This window comes from Myotis daubentonii, chromosome 1 (assembly GCF_963259705.1).
Source record: "Myotis daubentonii chromosome 1, mMyoDau2.1, whole genome shotgun sequence".
In the NCBI taxonomy this organism is placed as follows: domain Eukaryota; kingdom Metazoa; phylum Chordata; class Mammalia; order Chiroptera; family Vespertilionidae; genus Myotis; species Myotis daubentonii.
The window spans coordinates 63,257,281-63,283,261 of NC_081840.1; the positions used below are offsets into that span (position 1 = coordinate 63,257,281).

The 25,981-nt window shown below is 42.7% G+C and overlaps 2 protein-coding genes across 2 annotated transcripts in view; both read right to left on the bottom strand.

Annotated features, from left to right (window-relative positions):
• The window catches only part of TRIM69 (tripartite motif containing 69), a 31,417-nt gene extending 7,948 nt beyond the window's left edge, over positions 1-23,469 (bottom strand). The window contains exons 1-2 of the mRNA XM_059702596.1: positions 23,353-23,469; positions 1,039-1,515 (exon numbers count right to left, since the gene is read on the bottom strand). Coding sequence (XP_059558579.1) covers positions 1,039-1,365 — 327 coding nt within the window. The 5' untranslated portion in view covers positions 1,366-1,515; positions 23,353-23,469. The remainder of the gene's footprint in view (positions 1-1,038; positions 1,516-23,352) is intronic.
• On the bottom strand, positions 22,253-23,354 carry LOC132238068 (E3 ubiquitin-protein ligase RNF4-like). The gene has a single exon (XM_059702608.1). It carries the CDS (start codon positions 23,261-23,263, stop codon positions 22,718-22,720), a length of 546 nt encoding a protein of 181 aa, XP_059558591.1. The 5' UTR covers positions 23,264-23,354; the 3' UTR covers positions 22,253-22,717.
• Positions 23,470-25,981: the final 2,512 nt, after the last annotated feature.

The following is a 25,981-nucleotide window of genomic DNA, read 5'->3' on the forward strand; positions in this document are numbered from 1 at the left end:
AACTCAAGTTTCATTTAGTGTATTGACACTATATGTATAGTTACCTTTCCACACTAATAGCTAAGGTTATAAGGAGGGTATATTCTAGTTCTATCTCATAACCCCCTACCCTGCTCCTCACCTTGTAAGCAGCAATAGCATCTCTCTGCCTGTTCCTCAGGGACTGAAGTTCCTTCAGGGTTGCCTCCAGTTGACCCTTAATGATGATAAACTCCTCCTGGGAATACCACATAAATTCAACCCATACTGACTTGGGAGATGAAGGGCCATAAGGGACATCTCCCCCAAAGCACTAGTATGTCAGAAAAAAAGCCAGCTCTTGCTGCAAAAGTCTTTCCTTTCCCCCATGTCATAGTTCCTGTCTCTTCCAAGAATAGTGAAGGAAATTACAAGCAGCAGAAAAACTTAGGTTTTTTTCTTTTACCTTCTTAGTTAACCACAGGGGTTTGAGGAAAGTAACAGAACTCTATACATTTTCTACCCTAGTTACACTGTTCTAACTACACCTTTATTCACGTTGTTCTCACTTAGAATACTTATTTCTTCCTTTTGTCCATCCAAATCCAAATGATTTTCCCATTCAAACTTTCTTTCACCATACATCCCCTGAATGTTTCAATTTTTTCTAATCTTTTCTGAAATTCTAAACATTTATGAATTACTAGTGTGACAAAATTTAGCTCTCAATAGTAATTCTAAAATTACTTCTGTTGTTTTTTTCATTTTGACTAAATTTCAAGAGTTTTATAACAAGAGCAATATTGTATGCATTGACATTCTGCATGGTGTCTAGCAGAGCACTGTCATGGCAGTGTTTCGGTAAATATGTGATTAATTGGATAGTAGGCTACAGCTTCTCCACTGCTCCTTTCCCATATTAGCACCTCTAGAGAAAGAACATTGTAAGATATATTATATTTTCAGAGCATTCTGGTCTTTCTAACAATCATCTGAGTAAAGGGGTGAAATTGGAAGAGAAAAGTCCTACAGAAAATATTTTCCCCAGCTCTCCTAACCGATTGTTCAAGGCTCACCTACCGTGAAGAAATGGACAGCATCAGAGATCTGCAGGAACTCTTTAGACTGCCCTACAGACAACCGAGCATCTTTGCATTGAAAGCAGATCAGCTTCCCTTCCGGCTTACTGAACAACTTCAGGTTCTCTCCGTGTTCTGGGCACTGTGGATGGCCCTTGAGTAAGGGTAGATCCTTAATCTTGTCTACCAGCCTCTCCAGGACAAGGTTGAATGCACAATTGGCATATTGACACATCATCTTACACTTCGGACAGAATGTTTCCTTTGTTTGCTGCTTCCAAAAGTTTTGAATACAGGCCTGGCAGAAGTTGTGGCCACAGGTTAGCATAAGTGGATCCCGGAACCAGTCATTACACAGTAGACAGTGTAGCTCCTTAGTAATATCTTGTATCTGCACTTTAGAGGGTATCTGAGTGATCAAATCATTTGCTTCAATGTAGTTGCCTTGGTCAGTGTTGGAGGAGGTTTTGGGAGATACCTTTGGAAAAGAACAGTTAAAATGAGTTCTCTTTCTAGCTATCGACTCCAGGATAGTGGACTCCACTCCTAAAGAAGTTGAGAATTGGTGCAGCCAAAATAAAAGCACCATAATCTCTTCTTTGAAAATGATCTGATAAGTTTTGTAACATCATCATTTATTACTACTTTCAACACCATTTAAACTTTAGTAGAGAACCAAGACAGAAGAAAGAATACTCAACCAAAGAAATATGTTTTGTTGTACATCCCCCCGTCCACTCACTTTTTTTATGTATCAGTTGAAAGTTTTACCTTCAACGTTTATTCTCCTAGTTATTACCTTTTTTTGTTTGGGGTTCTAGAAGTCAAGTACAAAGAATTAGAAGATCAATCAGATTCCTCAGTCAATGGCATAGTATCATTCAGGCCTTCTGCTCTATTTTTTATTTTTGTTAATCCTCACCCAAGGATATTTTTTTCCCATTGATTTTTAGAGAGAGTGGAAGGGAGGGAGTGAGAGAGAGATATTGATGTGAGAGAGACACATCAATTGATTGCCTCCCGCATGCACCCTGACCTGGGGCCGGGGATTGAGCCTGTAACCAAGGTACATGCCCTTGACCAAATCGAACCTAGAACCCTTCAGTCCATGGGCTTATGCTCTATCCACTGAGCCAAATCGGCTAGGGCTTTCTGTGTGTACTATTAATTGAGAATCGAACCCACGACCCTTCAGTGTGTGGGCCGATGCTCTATCCACTGAGCAACACTGGCCAGGGTAGTAGCAGGACAATTTTTATCGTGGAGATAAGTATGTTTTAGGAAAGCAGGATAGATGGGTCCCTGACACTTGACTAGGGAGTGTTGTCAAGGATGACATTCCATCTAGGATGTCTAAGATGGCCCTTGAAAAATCAGATTGTAAGCAGAGGAAAGTGAGGAAGATTATTATGGAGAAAAAAATGTTAAATGTACAAATACTATTTTTTCAATTTGTATGCCATGCCTCCTAAAGGATAAAAAACTTAAATATAACCCAGCCAGTGTGGGTCAGTGGTCGAGTATCGACCCATGCACTGGGAGATCACTAGTTCAATTCCCGGTTAGGGCACATGCCTGGGTTGCTGTGGGCTCAATCCCTGGTGGGAGCATGTAGGAGGCAGCCGATCTTTGTCTCATTAATGTTATTATCTCTCTCATTGTGCCTTTTCTCTCTCTGAAATCAATAAAGATATATTTTTGAAAATAATAATAGACAGAAAACTTATTCTGAGGCAGAATCCCCGAGGATTGGTCCAAGGGTTAGTCTCATGCTCTTGAAAGGGAAACAAGATTCAAAACTTGCTCTGACACTCAAGTCAATGGTGGAATTAAGAGAATCCAAATAATTCCAACCCTAAAACCAGGGCTATCCCCACCTGCTGTACATGCCCTGGAGAATCTGAGTATTCAGGACTACTTTATTCCTTACTCCTAACCCTCTCTTCCAGTGGTTCCCAACCTTGGCCGCACATTAGAATCCCCTGGGAATCTTTTTAAAATCCTGATTTCTGGGCCTCATCCTCCGGAAATTCTGTTTCTTTGTTACTAATGTTGTGGCCCCACCCCATAACAAAGAAACAGAATTCCCGGAGGATGAGGCCCAGAAATCAGGATTTTAAAAAGATTCCCAGATGATTCTAATGTGCGGCCAAGGTTGAGAACCACTGCTCTATTCCCAGTTAGAAGTTTGTATTTGCCTCTATTCCTGGGCTTAGTTCCACTCATATTCAGGTCTATTCTAGCTCGGGGAACAAGCATTTGCTCCCTAGTTCCCCACACTGCCTGTGTTCCTTATCCCTGACACCTTATCTCCCGAAACCTGGATCTTGCCAGCCTAGACCTAAGATAGCCACTTTCCTTTTGAATATTACCTCTCCACCATCCTTTCCAGTCTCTGTTTCTGAAACTCCTATCAGACAAACATCAAAGCTTCTCACTCTACCTTCATTTTTCGTAGTTTCCTCTTCATATTTTCTGACTCCATAGCTCTCTGTGCTTTGTTCTGGACATTTTCTCCCATTCTTGTTTCATAGACGCTATTTATATTTTGTTTCTTTAAACATCTTTGAATGAGGTGAGTTTCTACTGAATCAGCTATTTTCAAGAGACTTGCAAGAAGGTTGAGGCAGGGCCACAGTTGAGGCTATTTTCTTTATGAAACAACTAGAGGCCCGATACACAAAATTTGTGCATGGGGTAGGGGGAGGGTCCCTCAGCCCGGCCTGCAATGAAGCCAGTGTCCCTTACCCCGGCCTCCAGCCCAAGGTCCTAGCCCTCCCTCCGCCTGGCCGGGGCCCCTCCCCTCCCTTCCCTCTGCATGGCCAGGGCGTGGACGCCAGTGTCCCGCCCCAGCCACTATGGGTGCCGTCATCTTTGTCATGGAGTGACAGTTAGTTTACATATCACTCTTTTATTAGATAGGATGTGTGTGAGTTTTTGTAGCCCTTGCTTTCCCCCATGACAGCACTGCAGGGTTGCTTACAATGTAGAGTCTATATCCTCCATTCTTCCTCACCAACAGACTGCTTCCCACAAATATGGCTTATTTGCCCTTGTTCAACTTCACTTTCCCTAATTTCTCAAATATTTGTGACAAATAGGTGTAGGAAAGCTTCTATTTCAGCCTTGCCTGTTCTCATTGTTCTGTACTAGGGGTTGTGCCTCTTGAGACACTTTCTTTGGAGAGCTAGGTCACTCTTGCTTTGTATAATACCTGCATGCCTAGGCATTTATTATCACAAATTTTGTGCACGGGTAGGTTCCCTAGACTTGGCCAGTGATCAGAGCTGATCCGGGTCAGGCCGATCAGGGCCAGGCTGGAGAGGAGGCAACAGTCGCCGGGCCGTCACGGAAGGAATGGATGCCAGATGCTGACACCACCATCGTTGGCACCCTGCCACCGCGCGGTTCCCTGCCTCCCCCCTCCTCCTTTCCTCGCCCCCACGCTACCACCATGGCAGGCAGGCAATGGGCCGATTGGGGCCTGCTGGCCAGGGGGAGGGACGGGGCACAGGAGGTTGGCCACCTGCCCCAAGGAGGGAGCCAGCCTTCAGTCCCCCTGGGAAAGGGGCCACATCTGCCACCACCCACCCCAGGTTCCCCATCTCAGCCCAGGGCCCAAAGACCCCAGCGGGGTCAGGAGAGGAGGAGATGGTCTCTCCCACCATGTGGTTCCCCACCTCCCCCACTCCTCCTTCCCTTGCTGCTGTGCACCACCGTGGTGGGCAGGCGGCAGGCGGGTGGTGGGCTGATTGGGGCCTGCTAGCTGGGGGGAGGAACGGGGCATGGGAGGATGGCCGCCAGCACCGAGGAGGGAGCCAGCCCTCGGCCCACCCTGGGAAAGGGGCTATGTCCGCCACCACTCACCCCTGGTTCCCCATCCCAGCCTGGGGCCAGCCCTGATTGGGCGATTGGGGCCTTCCAGCTGGGGGAGGCACTGCAGGAGGTTGGCCAGTCAGGGGAGGTTGGCTGTGGGAGCACACTGACCACCAGGGGGCAGCTCCTGCATTGAGCATCTGCCCCCTGGTTGTCAGTGCACATCATAGCAACGGTCGTTCTAGTCACTTAGGCTTTTATATGTATATAGATTCCAATTTGACTTTGACATTGGGCAGTCTCTCTTTATAGGTTATAGTCCAGGCTTACAGATGTCTCTAGTTACGCTGCAAATAGAGTTTGTCTATTTTTAATACTCCTTGTAGTGTGAGTTAAACAATGATGAGTTTCTGAGAGAAAGAGAAAAAAATCACAGTTTTCTACTATTTGAAAACCAAAGCTTAAATTATTTTTGATACTTTATCTAATATTTTTACGTATTTAGAGAAGGTGGGGAAAGGATAGAGATATTTCAATATGTCCTCCATACACCATCTTGACCAGGTTGGGTAACATAGTTTCAGCAGTAATCAGTGTGTATACCTCTCCTTAAAAATAACAAATTGAATTTACCTCTAGCCTACAGGAATGAGGAGTCAATGTCAATATTAAGCAGCATTGTAGAAAAGGCTTATGACTATTCTTTGCAAACCTGTTTTTTTAAATACGTTTTTTATTGACTTAGGAGAGAGGAAGGGAGAGGGAGAGAGGGACAGAAACCTCAATGATGAGAGAGAATCATCTAAAGGCTGCCTACTGCACATTCCCCTACTAGGAATTGAGCCTGCAACCGGGCATATGCCCTGACCGGGAATTGAATGTCATGGGTTGACATTCAATCACTGAGCCACACTGGCCAGGCAAACCTAGGTTTTTAAACTTTCATCCCCAGTGCCTACTAGATATGTTCCTCATAGTTGCTGTCATTCCTATAGTTCACGCTAAAGGTCAAGCCTACATATACTAACTATGTGGCCTCCACTCCGTCTCCCAGGCCACAGGTGATTAAAATACAGATGGGCTTCTGACCTATTCACTGACTGTTCAACATTCCATGATGTGACCTAATACAAAAAATAATAATAATAATCTGGCAAGCTAGAACCTCTTGTAAATTTAACTCTGAAATAGATAATCAGGAAATTAACAGTTGAAGTAGTCATTTAAAGATTGACATGAGGTAGAATTTGGGACATGAAAGGTCATCATGGCATGGAGAAGCATAAGGACACAATCAGGAGCTTAATTTTAAACAAGGCAGAATAAATACAGAAATGTAATGTGGAGAGAGTCAGTTAGTTGATAGAGATAAGAATTATAGAAAAACAAGGGAGAACCAAGATGGCGGCATAGGTTAACGCCGGAGTTTGCTGCTTTGAACAACTACTTCAAAAGTAAAACTAAAAGACAGAAGGGACATCACCCAGAACCACAGGAACGCTGGCTGAGTGGAAGTCCTACAAATAGGAGGAAAGAGAAACGCATACGGACACTCAGAGGAGGCGCAGTGCTGAAGTCAAATTCTGAGGTGCAGAGTGCGCGGAGCGGGCTGGTGGCGGAGGGCGCGGTTGGCGTTTTCAATCGGGAGGGAGTCGCAGACTCTGAGCTCCAGATACAGGCGAGTCTTTAGGGACCCAGACTCAAACGGGAGAAGCGGGACTGTCTGGCTTCGGTCAGAGCGAGTGCAGCTTTCTCTCCGAGCTTTGCAGCAGGTTCTGGGACTCAGAGAGGCAGAGCCCCTGGGGACAGGGCTGAGAGCCGCCATAACTGCTCTCTCCGGCCCACCCTGTTGATCCTGTGCGACCCGCCCCGCCCAAGCCCAGCGCAGAACCATTTGCCCAATAGCCTCAGGCAAAGGCTAGATTAGCACCTCCCTAGAGGACAGAAGTTCTCTCACTGCTGACACAGCTGATTCTCATAGCCACTTGGCCTGGAGGTCAAACCCTCCCTGGGATTAGCTACAACAATCAAGGTTTAACTATAAGACTGCGAACAAAGACCACTAGGGGGTGCACCAAGGAAGCATAACAAAATGCGGAGACAAAGAAACAGGACAAAATTGTCAATGGAGGATATTGAGTTCAGAACCACACTTTTAAGGTCTCTCAAGCACTGTTTGAAGCCGCCGATAAACTTAATGAGATCTACAAGAAAACTAATGAGACCCTCGATGTTATATTGGGGAACCAACTAGAAATTAAGCATACACGGACTGAAATAAAGAATATTATACAGACTCCCGACAGCAGACCAGAGGAGCGCAAGAATCAAGGCAAAGATTTGAAATGCGAGGAAGCAAAAAACACCCAAAGGGAAAAGCAAAATGAAAAAAGAATCCAAAAATGCGAAGATAGTGTAAGGAGCCTCTGGGACAGCTTCAAGCGTACCAACATCAGAATTATAGGGGTGCCAGAAGATGAGAGAGAGCAAGATATTGAAAACCTATTTGAAGAAATAATGACAGAAAACTTCCCCCACCTGGTGAAAGAAATGGACTTACAGGTCCAAGAAGCGCGGAGAACCCCAAACAAAAGGAATCCAAAGAGGACCACACCAAGACACATCATAATTAAAATGCCAAGAGCAAAAGACAAAGAGAGAATCTTAAAAGCAGCAAGAGAAAGAAACTCAGTTACCTACAAGGGAATACCCATACGACTGTCAGCTGATTTCTCAACAGAAACTTTGCAGACCAGAAGGGAGTGGCAAGAAATATTCAAAGTGATGAATACCAAGAACCTACAACCAAGATTACTTTATCCAGCAAAGCTATCATTCAGAATTGAAGGTCAGATAAAGAGCTTCACAGATAAGGAAAAGCTAAAGGAGTTCATCACCACCAAACCAGGATTATATGAAATGCTGAAAGGTATCCTTTAAGAAGAGGAAGAGGAAGAAAAAGGTAAAGATACAAATTATGAACAATAAATATGCATCTATCAACAAGTGAATCTAAGAATCAAGTGAATAAATAATCTGATGAACAGAATGAACTGTTGATTATAATAGAATCAGGGACATATAAAGGGAATGGACTGACTATTCTTGGGGGGGAAAGGGGTGTGGGAGATTCAGGAAGAGACTGGACAAAAATCGTGCACCTATGGATGAGGACAGTGGGTGGGGAGTGAGGGCGGAGGGTGGGGCGGGAACTGGGAGGAGGGGAGTTATGGGGGGGGGGGGGGGAAAGAGGAACAAATGTAATAATCTGAACAATAAAGATTTTTAAAAAAAAGAATTATAGAAAAACAAATGGGGAGAGTGGCAGTGTAACATTAACCACAGCTCTTCCTGGATTTCTATGCATAATGCCTTGCCTTGTGAGTTGGAAGAGGATGTTTATCTTCCTCTTCGCTGAAGGTAACTTGTCAGAATCTCTGCTCTTATAACAGATCCTCTACCCCAGAACTCTATAGAAACTGCTTAAAGCTTGCTGTGGAGTTTGCTAAACACTCAATCTTCATCCTCTTTGACTTATTGAATCAGTTCTTTGGTCTTATGATGCAATACTATCCTAGTTCGCCTGCCTTTGACCACTCATTCCTCTGCCTTGGCTGGTTTCTCTTCCTCTTTTCACTTTAAGTGTAAACAATTACTGTGGTCTGTCTTCAGCTCTATTCTAACTCTATTCTCTCTTCTTACCAAGTGAACTATTCATTCCCAGTACTTCATGTACAACCTCCATAAAGGTGACTCCCAAATCTACATCTCTGAGCCCACAACTGGATCCTTGAAAGTTGAACAAGACTGAAATAAAACTCATATCCTATATAATAAAAGGCTAATATGAAAATTATCCCCTCAACCGGGAGTTCAAACAGGGGGTAGAACCAGCTGGCCAACTGCCTGCGGCCCCTCCCCTCAGTTGGCACCCCCCCATTATTTCCCCCCTGACAGGGCAGGCCGGCCAACTGCCAGTGGCCCCTCTCCCAGGCCAGCCCTGCCCCTGATCACCCGCCCACACTCCGATCAGGGCCAGGACTGGCCAGCCAACTGCTGGCGGCCCCTCCCCCTGGCTGGCCACCCCCTCCCCATCAGCCCCTCCACCGTGATTGGAGGTGGGGCCAGCTGGCTAACCTCCTGCATCCACTCCCACTACCCCTGACTGACCGGGCCAAATCAGCCCTGATTGGGCAGGCCAGCCAGACCCCACCTGTGCACGAATTCATGCACCAGGCCCCTAGTCTCTTAATAAATCAGTTCCTTCTCCCGTCTTCCATATTATTGCACCACCAATGCCCCAGTTTTGAAATGGGAGTTATCTTTGGGTGTTGTCTTCTTCCTTCCCCATCATCTACTCAGTTGTAAAGTCCAGTTAATAATCATTGATAACCTTTTTCTGCCTCCAAAATCTTCTGTTGCTTCCCACAGCCTACCAAATGGTTTGGGGTTTTTTCAAAGGGTCCCAGAATTCAGAATTCTCTATAACATGTTGCAAACTCATATTTATAGTCTTATTTACCATGGTTCTGTTGCACATCAAAAAATTCTAATTTACCATCCTTTTATATATTAACAATTCATTTAAGTTCCATTTAAACAAAACATTTTAAAAAGAGATTATTCCATTTTTTGTGCTAGACTGAGTGGGAAATTCTGTGGAAATGAAGGGAGAAAATCTATTTATTCTCCACCCTCTCAATATGTGCTTAGAAGATCAAACTCAGAAGAATATGCCAGTGAATAGTCAAGTACCAAATATATTGCATTTTAAGCCTATCAGGCTATCTTGAAAACTTTAAAATCAGATGCATTCTGTATAAGATAAAACTTGTGGGAGAACCTGGCCAATTGAGAGTGATTTTAAGAGAAGGGTTGCCTAGCCCTAGCTAGTTTGGCTCAGTGGATAAAGCATCAGTCTGTGGACTGACGGCTCCCAGGTTCTATTCCAATCAAGGGCATATGCCAGGGTTGCAGGCTCGATCCCCAGTAGAGGGCATGCAGGAGGCAGCTGATCCATGATTCTCTCTCATCATTGATGTTTCTATTTCTTTCTCCCTCTCCCTTCCTCTCTCAAGTCAATAAAATAAAATAAAGGGTTACCTAGCAGAGCCAGTTTTTAATCCTAGTGAATGTAGTACCTTTTGGAAATAGATGCCATTTAGGAACTTTATTGAATGTGTTTTTAAAATATATTTAAAAGTTGATTAGTGGTTTCTAGGGCTGGGGTGAGGGGGAAGTGAGAAATGATTGTTAATGGCATGGAATTTCTTTCTGAGGTGATAGAAATGCTCTAGAATTAGATGATGGTGATGGTTGTAAAAGTTTGTGACAATGCTAAAAATCACTAAAGGATACACTTTAAAAGGGTGAATTTTATTTTATGAAAATATATACTTAGTGTTATTGATTGTTGATATTACATGATTGTTTCTTCTTTTTGATTTTTAAATTTTTTATTTTAAGAGAATACAGAGCTGGGAATCATTTTATTTCTACTGTGGTAGATATAACATATCTTTAAAAACCTAAATAAGTGTACTGACTGCTGAATCTTTCACAAAAATTAACTGTGCTTAATTTGCACATTACCACTTATTTTTATGGCTTATATTCATCTTGCTGCTCGAGGTTTTGCCAGTTTCCCTGACTTTCAAGAATATGGCTTCTGCTATAAAATAAGGGATTATTTAAATCATATCAGCTAAGATTTACTGAGCATTTACTGTGAAAAATGGTTCATGCACATTATTTTATTTAATTCTCATAGCAGTCCAGCTCACAGGCCCCACACCCAGCAGTCAGCCCTAGTGGCTCATCCTAGTCCAGTGATGGCGAACCTATGACACGCATGTCAGAGGTGACGCGCGAACTCATTTTTTTTGGTTGATTTTTCTTTGTTAAATAGCATTTAAATATATAAAATAAATATCAAAAATATAAATCTTTGTTTTACTATGGTTGCAAATATCAAAAAATTTCTATATGTGACACGGCACCAGAGTTAAGTTAGGGTTTTTCAAAATGCTGACACGCCGAGCTCAAAAGGCTCGCCATCACTGTACTAGTCTTTATATCCTTACTAGGGGCCCGGTGCACGAAATTCGTGCACTGGGTGTGTGTGTGGGGGGGAGTGTCCCTCAGCCCAGCCTGCCCCCTCTCACATACTGGGAGCCCTCGGGCGTTGACCCCCATCACCCTCCAATCGCAGGATTGGCCCCTTGCCCAGGCCTGACGCCTCTGGCCTAGGCGTCCAGCCCGGGCAGTGGGGACCCGCAGTGGCAGCGGGGGGCGCCGCGATCGCGCGGGCTCCGCCCCTGCCCCTGCAGGACGCCTCTAGCTGAGGCGTCCGGCCCAGGCAGCGGGGACCCGCAGCTGCAGCGGCCCCGCGATCGTGGGCTCCGCTTTAGGCCCAGGCAAGGGACCCCTAGCTCCCGGGACTGCCAGCTTCGACGGTGCCCAGCTCCCATCGCTGGCTCCACCCCTACTTCCTGCTATCACTGGCCAGGGCAGCAAAGGCACCTGATTCTCCGATCATGGCTGGGGGGCAGGGCAAAGGCGGCCCCAGGGCCGCCTTTGCCCTGCCCCCCAGCTCTTAGCTCCCCCCTGGGTTTTCGATCACTGTCCGTGGCAGGGGGCTTCTTCCTGCTTTCCCTTTCGCCTCCCTGCATTGTGCCTACATATGCAAATTAACCGCCATCTTGTTGGCAGTTAACTGCCAATCTTAGTTGGCAGTTAATTTGCATATAGCCCTGATTAGCCAATGAAAAGGGTATCGTCGTACGCCAATTACCATGTTTCTCTTTTATTAGATAGGATCTGTAGGACTTCTGGCAGCTAGATTTCAGGTAGTTCTGAATGACGGTTGTTCTGTAGTTTAGTTGTAATTTTGAAGTGGTTGTGGGAAGATGTGTGAACACCGCATTTACCTACACCGCCATCTTGACCAGAAACCTGTCATTTTCCTTTGGTTTTTTTTTTCCTGACATATCTGTGATTTTCAGAAAATGTCTTTACTGGTGGAAACCAGTTTACACAGATTAATCCTCTATTAATCACAGATCCTTGCCCTATTAATAATGAATGAACACGTCTACTTTCCAAAGATTTATGATGAAGTTATAACTTATTTCTGTGATTATGTTTCTAAGGGATTGGGGAAATATTCATAAATTACTTCTTCTGATCGCAAATTTTCAACTAATTAATCAAGGCTAACAGTGACATTGTTGGATACCGATAATCAAGAGACATGAATTAAACTATTTCATAAATTATTTTAAAGGATATCTTCATTAGGGCCATGTAAAAACATTTATGCCTATACTTTTTTATCCCAGAAAAATAAAACCAAAGGACTATTTAAAAAATCCTCATAACAGCCGAAACCGGTTTGGCTCAGTGGATAGAGCGTCGGCCTGCGGACTGAAGGGTCCCAGGTTCGATTCCGGTCAAGGGCATGTACCTGGGTTGCGGGCCCATCCCCAGTGGGAGATGTGCAGGAGGCAGCTGATTGATGTTTCTCTCTCATCGATGTTTCTAACTTTCTATCTCTCTCCCTTCCTCTCTGTGAAAAATCAATAAAATATATTAAAAAAATATGTATTAAAAAAAAAATCCTCATAACAACCTTGTGAGATAGGTATGATTATGCCATTTTTAAGGAAATTAAAGCTTAAGGAGGTTACATAACTTGCTAGGGTCACTCAGGAATTAAGTGAAGGAGCCTGAATTTGAACTATTTATCTGACCCTAAAGTCCATTACCCTAATCTTTGAGTCAGTAGAGAACCAATCGATGTTTTCTGCAATTGCGTTTATTAAATGGACCAACTTTGTGAGGCAAATAACTAGAACAACTTCCCACTGCTCTCTAGAGGGAGGAATAGAATTGGAAACCAAAGAAGATTCTGAAATTTCTCTACCTAGAAACCTTAAGAAATCACACCCACTGCCAGCCCCTTAGTGAAAGCTTAACCTTAGGGGACAGGGAGGGAAATTCAAGTCAAGGATTGATATTTGTCCTTAGAAAGCCTGTGACTTACAGGAATCACCTTCTGAAGAAGCACATCCACCTTCTGCCATTAACCTTGTACATTCTCACAGAGAAAAGGCAAGAAGTAGAGCAATGAAATCCTTGGAAACCTGTAGAAGAAATACCTAATTTTTCCCAGAATTGTGGGGATTTTTCCTGAGAAATTTTGGATTGTGAACTTTTGAAATCATGAATACTAAAATATTTAAGGGGATCTGTTGCTTTTTAAGGGCATTGTTGCATATTTTAGGTCATGTTTTGCTTGAGTGTGGTAGGAATAGGCAACAGTGTATTTTTTTTCTCTAGAAATTATTAAAATAATACAACTGTTTCAACAGTTAAGGACAGAGAAGAGGAAGAGAATATCCCATAATCGAGGAAATTATAACCTCATGTTAATGATTAATATTCATTTAAATCACACTTTGTAGGAAGTGGAAACTGATGGAAATGATAGCTCATTACACAAGAATTTGTGTTAAAATTTCTTGTTGATGAATTTTAGTGAGTTTTTCCAGCTTTCTTATAGTAAACAAACATTTTATTTTGTCTATCAAGAGAACTATTAATTCAGAATATTACTTCCTTTATTTTAGCTTTGAATGGATCTTAAAGAAACTCTACTAAAAATATTTAACCTCTGAAAATCAGCTTTGCTTTAAATATAAAATATTGTGTGATAGTATAATAAGAAAACCAAGTTATACATAATAATCTTTTTTCAATATGAAATAAAGTGATACATTAATAAAGAAAGTAAATTTTTATAGCATTTTACTTAATTTATGGTAGGTTTCATTACTTTTCTACAGTCTCTCTTATCTAAATTCTCAGTTATTCCAAGACCTGGATGAGTATAGAAGCTATAAGCTGTCATAGTTAAATATTTCCCTGAATATCTTTTCATGCTCTAAAATGCATACCCCCTTCTGATTGGGTTTTCCGGATTATACCTAGAAAGCCAGCTGAGTTAGAAGAGTAACTCACCTCCATTAAGTTCTGTCATCAGGCCACGAGGGGCACAGGCAGACGCGTGAACCAGAGCCCAGCAGGCTCAGAAGGCTGTGACCAGGAGACCAGGACCTGGGAGCTTGCTAAGAATGGACTCAGAGCATGACAGAAGGAGGAGAAAGCTCAGGAGCCGGGGAGAAGGGGCAAGGCCAGGCTGAGGTCTGGCAGATTCCGTGGCAGTTTGTCAGTTGCTCTGATCATCATTAGCTTAAGAAAGAGAGAGACCCTGACTGGAATGGCCTACCTGCCCACATTTTTTTTGTGGGGGAGGGAGGAAAGCAACTCATTTAGATGTCAGGTGGCAGCCTAATATTTATTTATTTATTTATTTGGCAGTCTAATCTTAAGGTTCACATATCTCCATTTCTGAACTAGGGTGCTTTACAAAATAAAAAAGAATCATCTGTCCATACGCCTAATACATGAGAAATAACCACTTCGCCCCTCATAATCCCATCACAGCATTGAGACCCCAGCTAAGTGGCTTTAATAGAGAGCTCTTCCATCTCTCAAAGTTCACATTGTCTGAGAAAGTAACAAACGCCTAGAGAACCCCAGGCCCTAAGGAAGCAAGATGAGAAAAGCCTTATTTCAAACAGCTTCGTCAGTGTTAGCTCACAGATACATGGCTAGACTGTGCTCCTGAGTGGCCATCATAGAACCACATAGCTTTTCTTACAGTAATTCCTCTAACTCAGTATATTTTGTTGAATATCTAGGTTCTGCCCAGCTGTCCCATCTTAATGCCCACAACTCTTCCCCTCATGTTTAGAGTTGCCCAAATATGCCATGCTTCTGTGGCTTTGCACATGCTGTCCCTTCTGCTGCGATCACCCTTCCCTGAACCATCATGATCTCTTCATTAAACTCTGCTGTAACCAGCACCCAAACTTTACCCTCCCCCTATTCCTTGTAGAAAAGATTTTGCTGGTTCTATACCAGGGTTTCTCAACTTCAGCCCTATTGATCGTTTGGACTGGTTAAGTATTTGTTGTGTGTGTGTGGTGGGGCGGAGGGGGACGGGGGGACGAGGGGGGGGGGCGCTATCCTGTGAATTTTGGGATGCTTAGCATCTGCTCACTAGATGCCAGTAGCAACTCCCTAATTTGTGACAATCAAAAAATGCCTCCAGACATTGCCAAATATCTGCTGAGGGTTTGGAGGTAATACCTACCCCAGTTGAGAACCACCGGTTTACCCATTTCTATAGCACCCTAGATCTTTGTACATACCTGGACATAATTATTTTAATCTTTTATTGCATGTCTCCCCTTCACTAAATTGTGAACTGCTGGGTGTGCTGTGTCTTGTTCACTTTGACAGTACATGGCATTCATTGAATCAAATTTCTGTCAAGTAAGTGGCTAAGAAATGCTGATGATCACCTGGAAACTATGTCCCTAAGTTAAAAAATTTGGCTTTATCTTGAATAATTTTGTTGTTGGCTAGAAGGTTTAGCAATGTTTAGTAAATATGATGATTGTACTAAATCCTAAAGTCTGCACATTCTAGAGCATTTAGCCCAGGAGGGAGAATACTGTCCTAGAAGACAAAAGCCTTGTCACCTATCAGAGCACTGGCCAACCTTGGCTAAGAGGTGTAACTCCTCTGGGTGTCATTTCTTCCATCTGTAAAATCTGAATTCCTAAGACTTCCCATCTATCTCTAAAGTTTGTGATTCCAAAACCTACATAGCAAGAGGTCCCAAATTTCACAAGGCATTTAAAATTTTACTTTCACTATTTAAAAACAAAGTTGGGGGTAGACAGTGGACAGTTATGTCTAAGAAACTACATCAGGTTTTACCACAAAATCGGTGTAGGGGGAGACAAAGTCATAAACCAAAGTTGCTTTTCTTTTCCAAGCCTCAATTTTATCATATATAAAATAGAAATGATAATACCTACTTCATAGGATCATTGTGAGGATTAAATGAAATTACATATGTGAAGTACTTAACAGTTCTTGGCACATAGTGAGAACCCAATAAATGGCAATAGCTATTATTATTATTGTACTAACATTTGTATAGCAAATCGTTTACAAAACTTCTCCCTCAAGTTAACTTTCTAACTTAAAACAAGAGATATAAGTAGCTATTAATATTTATTGACTCCAACACAGCTGAATATAAATTAAAAGTTCAATTTTCTATCTTCCAGACTCCAAGGAAATTACAAAAAAAATTACTTCTCGCCCTAACCGGTTTGGCTCAGTGGATAGAGCGTCATCCTGCGGACTGAACGGTCCCGGGTTCGATTCCGGTCAAGGGCATGTACTTTGGTTGCGGGCACATCCCCAGTGGGAGGCGTGCAGGAGGCAGCTGATCGATGTTTCTCTCTCATCGATGTTTCTAACTCTCTATCCCTTTCCCTTCCTCTCTGTGAAAAATCAATAAAATATATTTTAAAAAAATTACTTCTCTTTTATGCTTCTTTTATGCAGCACCTAGCAGATATTTCTATCATAGCTTTTATTGCACTGCATTATTTCTTTCATTTGTGTTATAACTATTGTTTTCATGTCTCTCCCCCACTACCTGGTAGCTTCTTAGAGAAAAAGATTGTCTTATTCATGTTTTTAACTACACAGGCCTGCCACACTATCAAAATTTCATAAATACCAGATAAACGAGCAGGTGAGTGAATGAATTAATGAATGACTGATGCCCTGCAATGCATTGCACTTTTTTTCTTTTTTCAGAGTACATTTATTAAAGCTGGGGATAAGAAAACCAGGAAGGGCCTATGATAGAAGAAGCAACAGGAGACCAGGCATGCAACTCTGGCTGTCTAGAGATCTTACAGGAAAGAAATGAGCCACGGTGGGGCTTCTTGAGCTCACTTGGAAGTCAGAGAAAAGGGGGCCTAAAGACAGGTTCCGGGGGTAAGCCCAAGACGATCTGCTACTGCCCATTTCTCCCCTGGTTGCAAGTCTCGTGGGGATTCTTAAGAGTTTAGGAGAAAGAACATTTACTCAAAAAGGAGATGTGAGTGGATGTTCCCCAGGGAGGGCATGCCACCTTCTCTCTTCATTTAATATATTTTTATTTATTTCAGAGAGGAAGGGGAGAGAGAGAGAGAGAGACATCAATGATGAGAGAAAATCATTGATGGGCTGCCTCCTGCACCCCACCACACTGGAGATTGAGCCCTCAACCCGGGCATGTGCCCTGACGGGGAATCAAACCATGACCTCCAGGTTCACAGGTCGATGCTCAACCACTGAGCCACACCGACTGGAACACCTTTTCTCTTCTTATTGGAGAACAGAGAAGGTGCTATTTCAGTGGCTTGGGTTTGTTCAGCAACAAAGTGAGAAGTTAGTACCTTAAAGGCTCTCTTCTCAGCAGGGAAGGCAAACGATGTGGGATCTGATTGCCTATCCCGTCACACCCACCGACAGCTCTTCTGCCCTCCTTTTAGACCAGTGGTCCGCCACCTCAGCTGCACATGAGAATCACCTGGGAATCTCTTTAAAATCCTGATTTCTGGGCCTCATCCTCCGGAAATTCTGTTTCTTTGTTACTAATGTTGTGGCCCCACCCCATAACAAAGACACAGAATTTCCAGAAGATGAGGCCCAGAAATCAGGATTTTAAAGAGATTCCCAGGTGATTCTAATGTGCAGCCGAGGTTGAGAACCACACTGTGTTAGAGGATTAGTGATGCTGGCAGAGCCACACCTGAGGCCACATGCCTTCTTCGTGTCACCCCACAGGAGAAGGGAATATGCCCTGAAGGATCTGTTTGCCTGCGTAAAGCTAGGGGAAGAGGAAAGGATCCATATCAAACGCTGCCCTGATTTAGCTTTCATTCTCTGCTGTAGCCTCTCAATGAACATCAGAAAATGACAAATGAAAATTGCCAAATTATTCCACTGTGGGACTAACTGGGCCTAAAGCTAGATCAGGCATCAAGTGGATAAATTTGTCTGCCTCACCTAATCTTATTTCCACTCCTGCCTAAGGAGCATCCACCTTTCTATTTACCTGAGAGCTAAATCCAAACTGTCATGGCTGTCCCTCAGGACTCCTATTATTGCCGCCTCAGGTAAACGACAATCTCTCAAAAGCTACTATAGCTCAAACACTTGCACAGCTCTGCTGGCTGTGCTGAAATGAAACTGTTCGACATCCAAGGGCAGGAGAGTACCAGTTAAATTCCTTAGAACAGTGGCTCTCAACCTTCTGGCCCTTTAAATACAGTTCCTCATGTTGTGACCCAACCATAAAATTATTTTCATTGCTACTTCATAACTGTGATGTTGCTACTGTTACGAATCGTAATGTAAATATCTGATATGCAGGATGGTCTTAGGCGACCCCTGTGAAAGGGTCGTTCGACCGCCAAAGGGGTCGCGACCCACAGGTTGAGAACCGCTGGCTTAGACCAAGGTTACTTCCTCCTTTTTCTTATTCACTTCATAAAATACACTTCTATTTTTAGAGGAAAATCAACACCAGGGTCTTTCCTTCTTTATTCCATTTCCATATATTTTCCTCAACTTTGAAACAGTATCTTCTGCTTTCACTGAGATCATGCCAAATCCTTAAGAATCTTTCTCTGGGTGGTCTGTTCCCAAGCCTTTAATGACTTCTTAGCACCTGTAGAATAAAATATAAACTTCATAACACAGCACACAGTGCTCTACTCATGATGTGGCCTTAATCTTCCCTTGTAGCTTTAGTTCTCACTTCTCATAGCCATGTACACTAGTAGCCAAATTATTCACATTAAGTGCCATGTGGCAGCTCTCTTCAACCTCTGCTCCTACATTTTGTTGGGTTCCTGTTCTTGCCTAAGTGTATACTTTGCCCATGATGTGTGAAGTGCCTAACACTGTGCCTGGAACATAGCTAGTGCGTAAAAACAGCAGGTGTCATTATTAATACCTTCTTGCTTCAATTCTTTCCTTTTTAATTGATTGTAGAAAGAAAGGGAGAGAAACATCAATTTGTTGTTCCACAATGATCCTATGAAGTAGGTATTATCATTTCTATTTTATATATGATAAAATTGAATCTTGGAAAAGAAAAGCATCTTTGGTTTATGACTTTGTCTCCCCCTCCACCGATTATGTGGTAAAACCTGGTGTCGTTTCTTAGACATAACTGTCCACTATCTACCCCCAACTTTGTTTTTTAATAGTGAAAGTAAAATTTTAAATGCCTTGTGAAATTTGGGACCTCTTGCTATGTAGGTTTTGGAATCACAAACTTTAGAGATAGATGGGAAGTCTTAGGAAATCAGATTTTACAGATGGAAGAAATGACACCCACAGGAGTTACACATCTTAGCCAAGGTTGGTTCTTGTATGTGCCCAGACCCGGAATCAAACTGGCAAACTTGTTGTATTGGGATGACACTCCAACCAATTGAGCTATCTTGAGCCAGGGCTTGCTTTAATTCTTAAGAGAATATATCATGCTCCCACTAAAACAAACACTTGACCCTAGTACTTATACTCCAAATCCCTATCAAATTTTTGTCCCTGATAAACTGGGCTAAACTATGAAGTAATAAGTCAGTATCCCCAAACATACTATTGTGATACTATTCAACACAGTGGTTGCCTCTGGGGTTGGGAATTAAGAAGGGGGCATAAGGAAACTTCTGGAATGATGGCATTTTTCTATATTTTTATTTGGTGTTGGCCATATGGATGTGTATATTAGCTCAAATTCATCAAATTATACACTAGTGCATTTTGCTGTCTGTAAAATGTATCTTTATTCTTTAGAGTCAGAATCCTATTTTTCCCCTTAAATCAAATATCAAAGTCTCAAATGTCTACATGAACTTAGCAGGTGAGGTAAATTTGTAGTGGGCTGAGTAGAATACCATAGGAAGATTTGAGGGCTGCTTCCAAATTAGAGAGGGTGTGCTGTTTATCTGGGTCACATGGACAATACATGCAGGAGCAGAATCTGTGTTTAATAGGCACCTCAGGTGTTTTGATTATTGGTCAACTACCATATTTTTCCGTGTATAAGACACTCTTTTTTTCTAAAATCATATAAGACACTATTTTTTTCTAAAATTGTTAGACTGAAAATCGAGGGGCATCTTATACACAGAAGGCAGCCAAGGAGGGAGCCACGCAGGTGCATAACTGCCCATACCTTGTCAAACAGGCTTCCTCCAATCACTAGCCTTGTTGTCACTGAGGTGGAGAGTGCACAGATGCAACGGGGGTCAGTGCATTCTGAGCCCATAAAGATGTCAAAAAAATAAAAAGATAAATACCGGTAAGAGATGGTCTTACTCTGCAAAATTCAAACTGAATGTAATCATCTATGCAAAAGCGCATGGAAATAGAGCTGCGGAGATCATTTGGACCTCCTCCCACTGAGTGTATGATCAGATAGTGCAAAGAACAGGAAGAACAACTCCTTAAGATGCGAAAAAAGAAGAAGACCTTAAAAGGAAAATGAGCAAAATGGGCAAACTTGGAGCAGAGGCTTAAGACTTGGATTATGGAGCAGCACCAGAGTGGCTTATGGGTGTCAACCAAGCTTATTCAATGTCAGGCAAGAATGTTTGCAAGCGAAATGAACATTGTTGATTTTACCGGAAAGGCAATTTCATGAGGAGAGAAGGGTTGGCCAAGAGAACACGAACAAAGTTAACTCAGAAAATGCCACCAGTTTATGAGGTGATCTCACATATATAGACAGTGACTCAGAAAACAGCAGTGATGCAGTAGAAGTTGAAAAACTTGATATGCCTGGAACTAATAGTGATGAAGAGAGCAGTGATGCAACAGAGACTGAATAAAGTGATATGCTATGTAACATCATAGTACTGGTATGTAAACATTACCTGTGGTAATTACTAAATAAAAACGTGTTCTGGCCCTAACCGGTTTGGCTCAGTGGATAGAGCATCGGCCTGTGGACTGAAGGACCTCAGGTTTGATTCCGGTCAAGGGCATGTACCTTGGTTGTGGGCACATTCCCACTAGGAGGTGTACAGGAGGCAGCTGATCGATGTTTCTCTCTCATCAATGTTTCTAACTCTCTACCCCTCTCCCTTCTGCTCTGTAAAAAATCAATAAAATATATTTTAAAAAATGTGTTCTGTTTTATGTTTAAAATATTGATTTCTTAATTTTGGGCTGGAAAAGTGGGGGGCATCTTATACATGGGAGCGTCTTATTCACAGAAAAATATGGTATGTGATACACTGTGCTATGTCACAGAGGAATTAATATTCTCCAAAGTGAGATGCATAAGATGGCCTATTGAAATGTAAGAAGATTAATACTTAGAACTTTCTTCTATTATTTTTCATTTTCATGTTCTTTTTCTTCCTCGTTTCATTTCAGAACATACAAAAGAACCCACAGAAGGAAGTATACCACATTTATCTTGCATATCCTATGCTAAGTCAAGCAACTGAGGTCTGGAGTACAGGACATTCCAGAGATTGCAGTGCGTAGACGGTCATGATGCAGGGATGGGCACTGCTCCACTGGTAAGACTGAGCCTCCGTGGAAGAAAGCAACACGGCTACCACCATTGTAAGTAAGGAACAAACTTCACTGCACATTTCATTCTGAAGGAAAAGGTAAGAGCACCATGGAAATCACGCCCTCTCCAATTCTAAGTGCAAGCTGAACTGTGCTAAGTGATTCTCTGCAAAAGAAAAAAGCTAATGTGTGTATTTGGGGTGGGGAGGGGAGGAGGTCTTCCCAAGGCCTGTACCTAGCCAGGCTGCCGAAGCAGTTGGAATGGTGAGGCAGGGATGTGTTTGTTCAGAGAAGTGTACCAACTTGTTGATCAGCTCAGTGTGGTAGAAGGCAGGCATACCTGTAAAGCCAGGGTGAAGGCAGCCGCTTTCTGGCTCAGCAGGTCAGAGAGCACAGAACCACAACTCTAGATTTCAGTGCGCCTAGGCAGCTCCCCAGGCCGGCCTTGAAAGCCACTAGTCCCAGAAGGACCTGGTGCCTGGCCATGGTAATACCCCACTCCACCCTGCTGGTTGGACAGGTAGGACTGACTTCCTTCCACTCAGTGGAATCAGGAAATCCAGAGAAACCCAGAGACAGCGCCCTGCCTAGTCCATTAATTAAAATAAGGGCTCTGCCGAGGCCGGTTTGGCTCAGTGGATAGAGCGTCGGCCTGCGGACTGGGGGGTCCCAGGTTCGATTCCGGTCAAGGGCATGTGCCTGGGTTGCGGGCACATCCCCGGTGGGGGATGTGCAGGAGGCGGCTGATCGATGTTTCTCTCCCATCGATGTTTCTGACTCTCTGTCTCTCTCCCTTCCTCTCTGTAAAAAATCAATAAAATATATTTTTTTTAAAAAATAAAATAAAATAAGGGCTCAATTGCTCTAAACAAGACCCAGTATAATAGTTGCTTAAAGAATGAAGTTTATTTATTTATCTCATACAAGTCCAAACTTGTCTTTGTGGCTCCGGTTTTCAGAGTTGTCTCCCAGCTTCCTTCCATCTACTTGCTTCCCCGTCTCTAGGATGTTGCTCTTATTTACATGATCCAAAATGCCCACATGTGACCAGTTAAAAATTGATTACTATGAGAAGAAAAAAAAGGAAAATTGCTTTGAGGACAACCACCAGTTTCTGATTCACTATAGCAACAAAAGTCCAGGCCTGCAGCATGAAGCCAAAGGAATAAAAAAGCAGTCTCGTCATTTGTGAGCAATAAAAGAGTTTTCATACACTCAAGAGAACAATGTTTAAAATCAGACTTTCGGAGCTCAGAGCATTGGATACCAACAACTCCATTGTTTCTGTGCAAAGACGTGGAAAAATCCAGTCAGGGGGTTGTCTATCCTGAGGAACAAAGCACACGTTATATATAAATTCGGTGGTACTGATGGCGGTCAATTTTTTTCAAACAAACTGGGCAATTTTTAGTATTTCTAAGGAAAGTGCAGAGGCACTGACTGCAGAAGATGTGGCCACATGCTGTGGAATAGATATGCCGTCTACTCAATTCAATCTCCAAGTACCCGTCCATACAAATCCGGCACTGGACATAACCAGGTAGTGCGCACCTAAAAGTTTCTTTTTCCAGGGCATATACATCTCTGTCTCTCATCACCCGCTTCTTTTCACTGCTCAGCACACAGATGCCAGTTTGTCCTTGGAGTGACCTTTTGTTTCTCCTTGGCCTCCTCCTTTCCTCAGTAATCACAACAGAGTCATGGTGAGTTAGGTCAATCACTGCAGGTTCGAGAGAGTCAGAGGTGAGGTCAACCACTTCCTCACTTTCTCCGAGTTCTATCAGTTCCGATTCCAAGACCACCTCAGGAACTGGGCCTCCTCCCCGAGCTGTACAAAATTCTTGAGCTTGTCTAGAATTCACCACACTACCATAGCATGTACTTGCATTCATTGTGCTTTTTGGATCCAGGCCTCAGTTTACAGTGAATGTTAAAAGTCCTCAGCGTCTCACAGATGATGGTCAGTCACTCTCTGACTTACATAAGAATTTAAAGTCCAGATTTTCGAGTCTATCTGAACACTGATCCTGGTTCCAGTCCTGGCTCCACCTCCACAACGGCTGTGTTCCCACGGGGGCGAGGGGGTGTGAAGCTTCTGGGAGCCACTTACAAAACTGAATTTTTAACTGAAAAATGAGAAAAAAGTAAGCTTTATTAATAGTTAAAATAAGATTGACAGTAGTAAAAAATGTGAAGATATATAGCGAAAATGCATATCAAACATTTTTGATAGGTATGCATTTAAACAAAGCTTAAGCTTTGTGTCCATCCTTATCCCATGTCTTGACGGTAGGGGGAGAAGGGCACACAATCATAAACACCAAGAAAGGGTCACGACTTCACTCAAGAGCCACTAGGAGGAATTCCAGGATACACTTTTTTACAAAGTAAAAATGGAGAGACCCAAAAGTTCTGTGCATATTTGAGTTTCTAATAGCAACTAAGAAATGAACTATTGAGTTCATGTACAAAAGTTTCATCTTGCCCAGAATTCTCTTTCTAACAGAGGGAGCACGTGGAGTTTTGAAGAGTTTTAGCCCAGATTCTGTTCTAGGAAAGAGGGGATGGAGTTCAAGCACTCATCACAGTTTGGTTTGAGTCTACTCTCTGTGGCTTTTGGGTACGTGGCCTAGATGGTTAAAGTTCTCAAAACTTTATGAAAGCTCTATAAATTATTTTGTAATTTTAAAATAATGTATCATTAGTCATTAAGAAAAGGCAAATAAAGGCCATAATGAAATACCATTTCACAGCGAGTAGGATGGCAATAATATAAAAGATAATAAGTGTTGGCAAGGATACAGAAAAATTGGAACTCTCATACACTGCTGATGGGAATGTAAAATGGTGTGACAGCTTTGTAAAACAGTTTGGAAGCCTCAAAATGTTAAACATAGAGTTACCAGATGACCCAGCAATTCCACTCCTAGGTTTATACCCAAGAGAATTGAAAGCATAGGTTCACGTGGAAAACTTGTATATGAATACTGACAACAGCATTATTCATAATAATGGAAAGTGGAAACAACTCAAATGCCCATTAACTGATGAATGGATAAACAAAATGTGGCATATCCAGACAATGGAGAATTATTTAGCACAAAAAAGAATAAAATGCTGATACTTGCTGTAGTATGGGTGACCTTTGAAAACTTCATATTAAGTGACAAGTCAACCACAAAGACCACTTACTGTATGCTTCCATTTATATGAAATGTCAATAATAGGCAAATCCATGGGGCGAAATGGGAGTGACTGCTAATGGATATAGGGTTTCTTTTGGGGTTGATGTAAATGTTCTAAAATTGAGGAGATGAGCCCTAGCTAAGTGGCTCAGTTGGTTGGAGTGTCCTCCCATACACCAGAAGGTTGCGGGCATGTATGGGAGGCAACCAATCAATGTTTTTCTCTCACATGGATGTTTCTCTCTCTCTCTCCCCCTTCCTCTTTTTCTGAAAAACAAAAACAAATCAGTAAAATTGAAGTGATGGTTATACAACATTGTGAATATATTAAAACCCACTGGATTATATACTTATATAGGTAAATTGTATAGTTTGTGAATTATATCTCAATAAGGCTTTTGCCAAAATAAACACATAAGCTGTCATAGAAATGTTATACAAAACAGCTGACACAATCTGGATTGAGACACAAGTCTTAGAACCTGGTTGAGGAGGTATGGAGCTCGAGAGGAAAATGGGGTGAGTCCAAAAGAGGGTGCAGGGCTCAGCGCTCCATCAGAAGCACTGACATACTTACCTAGGCAATACTTTTCTTGGCCCCCCAGACACCTGCCTCTCACCAATCACTACCCTTGTGGATGAAAAGGGGCCACATACTAAACCTGACAAGCCCAGGGAAGGCCTGCACGGCAGCCTCACAAACTCAACGGCCTAAGGTAACCACATAGGGTGGTCTGAAATTAAAACTTTTTAACTAAAAGCAGTTTGTGGCAGATAGTCATGTCCTAGGCTAGACTCTTACCTGACAAAAGTCAATCTTTACCTTAATTAAGCCTGTCTATTGTCTTTTTGCATCTTCCATAACATAACTTTGGAATGTCAGGGTAAGGTCCGGGTTTCCAGACCCCTCAGGGCACAGCCAGTGCACCAGGGCGGGAGGACCACAAATCCTCTCATTGTTATTGTGACCATGTTCATGGCAGACCGTTAACTATCCTCACCCACCTATATACAAGATGTGTCCATCATTTTACTTTTAATCCAGTCCCAGAGGTCCCCCCACTTGCTTTATCCTACCTCCCTAATCTATCACCAATGGATTTCATGTAACCCATTTATGCCTCCTCTTTTCATTATAATGTTTTTTTAAAAAAGATGCAAAACTGCCGTTCTCTGGACCATTTTCTCAATCCGTAGAGATTTTGCTGCTCAGCAATTGTTGACAGATTGGCTCAAATGAACTCACAAAAATTCTCTACAGGTTTGGCTGTTTCTTATGCTGACACTCTCAACTACCTATGTGTTGGCCTTTCCTGACCCATCAGCCTCTCCCCCTTTCATGCGCCCAGGGAAAGCGAACCCTCTGGGAGCAGGCTGGGCAGCCCGGGAAGCAGTGCCCCCCACCCCCAACCCCACTCACGCACC